At 29.1% G+C, this 3105-nt stretch overlaps 1 protein-coding gene across 1 annotated transcript; it reads left to right on the forward strand.

Annotated features, from left to right (window-relative positions):
- Window positions 1-835: 835 nt before the first annotated feature.
- On the forward strand, window positions 836-2867 carry Tsp_13076 (high mobility group protein B1). Its single transcript, XM_003366464.1, has 7 exons — window positions 836-874; window positions 1115-1126; window positions 1607-1741; window positions 1905-2066; window positions 2326-2355; window positions 2643-2782; window positions 2816-2867. Exons 1-7 carry the CDS (start codon window positions 836-838, stop codon window positions 2865-2867), a joined length of 570 nt encoding a protein of 189 aa, XP_003366512.1.
- The last annotated feature ends 238 nt before the right edge of the window (window positions 2868-3105 follow it).

The following is a 3105-nucleotide window of genomic DNA, read 5'->3' on the forward strand; positions in this document are numbered from 1 at the left end:
TTTTTTGATAAAAGCCGGGCGACATGATTCCCATAAAAGTTGAGAGGATGCAACATCACAGAACTGCTTGATCAATCAAGCGTTTGGCAGATAAAGATGATAATCAAGAGAAAAGGAAACTGCCCCCTGATCAGTTTTTTGCTATAATCTGCTTGAAACACTAGTTTGAACTGATACAGCTAACCTGGTTGCTTACACGCCAAAGGAAATCTATGTTTAATGAAATCTTTTCTTAAAAAAAAGTAAAAAATGACAAGCCTAAGAAAAGATTAGCTTCTCATTTTATAAATTGAGGTCTTCCATGATTCTGCTTGTTTCCGTTTCTGAAAACAGTAACTATAAGATTGATTCTGTATTTCGTACATGGTTATCTCAGTTTTCAGCGATTTTTATTTAATTACATATTTCAGTATAATTTACTGTTGTTGAAATATTTACCACATGAATTGTTTTTGAAAAAGTATTTTCACTCGTTATTTATTTTATTACAATTTGTATAGAAAACGAAATTTTATTTTTTATTTATTACTCAATGACTATTTTCAATGTTATTCTTAATGCAATTTTTAAACTGTATTAGCACAACTGAAATAATTGATTTTCAATAGACTGAATAATGTGAGATTACCGTTTTGTTTTTGTATTTCTTTTTAGAAACAGACAATAAGTTTATTTACAATATTCATTTATTAAGTTTATCAAGTATTACTATCAGTCACTAATTTGAGCAATCAATGAAAAACTATGAAAATAGATATTTACAGTCAGCTATGTCGCTCTCAAGGTCGACTGGAAGAACAAAGAGAACAGCTCAGACCACAGCATAATTAATCAAATGACGAAAATACCGCAACAGCAGTTACCATATTTTCCGGTGAAATCTGAGCAATCTGATTCCCGCTGACAAATAAGTTTCAGCTGGTTAGGCTTCTTAAATACTCATTTGCGCCAGTGTCCAAACATATCTGCACAGATTAATTTTATTAAACAATTACGCTCAATTATATCATTAAGACATTTCTAATTCCTTAAATAAATATGTTTTGTCAAATATTTCAAGTCAAATTAAATAAAAGTACAATAAAATTTAAAAATTTGTTTCGAATTTTTAAAGCACATCGTTAGGGTAATTTTTTAAAATTTATAAAACTAAACGTTTGGATCGGAAAAACACCACCATATATTTAAGAAAAAATGGTCGAAAATTTTAGTATTTTTATTAGCAATATAAAAACAGAAAAAAGTCACCAATTATTATTTGCAACTTCTGTTCTAAAATTTATCCCTCATTATCTTTAAATCATGATACAGTATTTTTTTATTGGTTGTGCAAGTTATTCATATTTTGACTTTTTTCTTTATCCGAATATTCTGTTATTAGTCCTTTTGACATTATTCCTAGTTTTAATATTTTTAACTATTAATTATGATTATTAATGCTTTCGTTAAAGCAGTCGCATTATAATGGTTTTGTTTGTTTTATAAACTTCAAGCTAGGTGAAAGATCTCATTTTTATTTTTATTTTCTAGAATATTTGTTTAGAATTGGTTTATTTAAATATTCACCTGTACAATGGATGGAAGTAAATCGATTAAGTCATTCAAGACGTTAAGTGGATTTGGACTGTTTTGCCATGAAATAGGCAGGAAGGTCGTAGGTGAAAGCTACGTGCTTCGAAAGTTTGAATTAATAAGAAAACTCAGCGCTGCATGGCAACAGTTATCTGTTGAAGAAAAACAGGTAATTATTCTACGTTGAAAGTTTAAACTGTAAGCGCTTTACGAAATGAAGTGACTTTATTTAATAGCATATGTAAGAAAAAGTGATGATTTGAAATTATTTGAAATGTACAAAATTTGTTTGATTTCTTGTTTTGTTCAGCTAAGAATTTGCATAATTTCAGAATTACAGAAATCGTGCTGCTGAATTACGAAACGGGTTAGAAACGAAAACACCAGTCAAAACACCAACTGAAAGCGCCGATCTTCCTATTGAACCACCATGTAAAAAAAGACGGTCGTCAACGGAACGACCCTCTGTTTGTCCAAAGTCGATGAAGCATTGGGTAAATTTTGTGAATTATTTTTTTTGATATTTAAAAGTTTTTTTATAAAAGTAGAACGAATGCGTTTTATTAATTTTTTGTGCTGCAATTTAAGGAATAGCATTTTTATTTTCTCAAAGTTCATTATATCCAAACATCGTTCATTTAGAAAATGTTTTCTTAGAATACTGTAAGTTATATGATAAAAAACACTGTTGTCATTAAAACAGTTCTTCATGATTAGGAATTTATATTTTGCATACTTTGAATTATTATTAAGACTCTGAAAGATTCGTCTGCACAAAATGCCGTTACATTTTGAATATGAATGATTTTAATCTAGAAAGATTAATTTATGTGATATTTACTTTAAATTGATGTGAAACATGAAGTAATATTGAATGATAATGAAATAATTATAAATCATATATATAGATAGATGTGTAAGGATAATTACAACTTTTTATACCTGCCTTCAGAAAGCGACAAAACTATGTACTTAACACGGGATTTCATTGATTTCAACAATCGTAAGAAACAATAAAAAGTGATAATTTACAGCTATGCTAAAAAATGTGCAATTTTACCGGAATATAGCGCCAATCCATCCGTTTTGCTGAGCAAAAAGAACAGCTGATAAAGGAAAATGCTGAATTACCGAACAAATTAAACATGGTCAATCGTCGTTTATCATTGAAATTACCAAAAGAAAAAGAAGATCAGCTGTTAATACCAAAGTATATGTGGCATATTTATATTTACAAATTAAGACTTACAGATGCGTTAAAACAATTGCCATTTCCAGGTAAAGGATATATTTGAATTGTTATTTTTTCAAAATTGATGCCTATTTTACACTATAATCACACTTAGACCATCAAGATTCGACTACTGTTGAAAATGTAATCTATCTTTTACAAAATTGCAACCACATTAAAAACCATAACTTGACAGCAGCGCTGAATTTATCCGCTCACTTAATACAGCCATGCGCTCATTACCTCTACCTCCTGTACATACTTGCATGAATAAATTCTGCTTACTTTATCATTTGCGTTTT

The sequence above is a fragment of the Trichinella spiralis genome, assembly GCF_000181795.1.
Source record: "Trichinella spiralis strain ISS 195 chromosome Unknown Scfld5959, whole genome shotgun sequence".
Taxonomy (NCBI): Eukaryota; Metazoa; Nematoda; class Enoplea; order Trichinellida; family Trichinellidae; genus Trichinella; species Trichinella spiralis.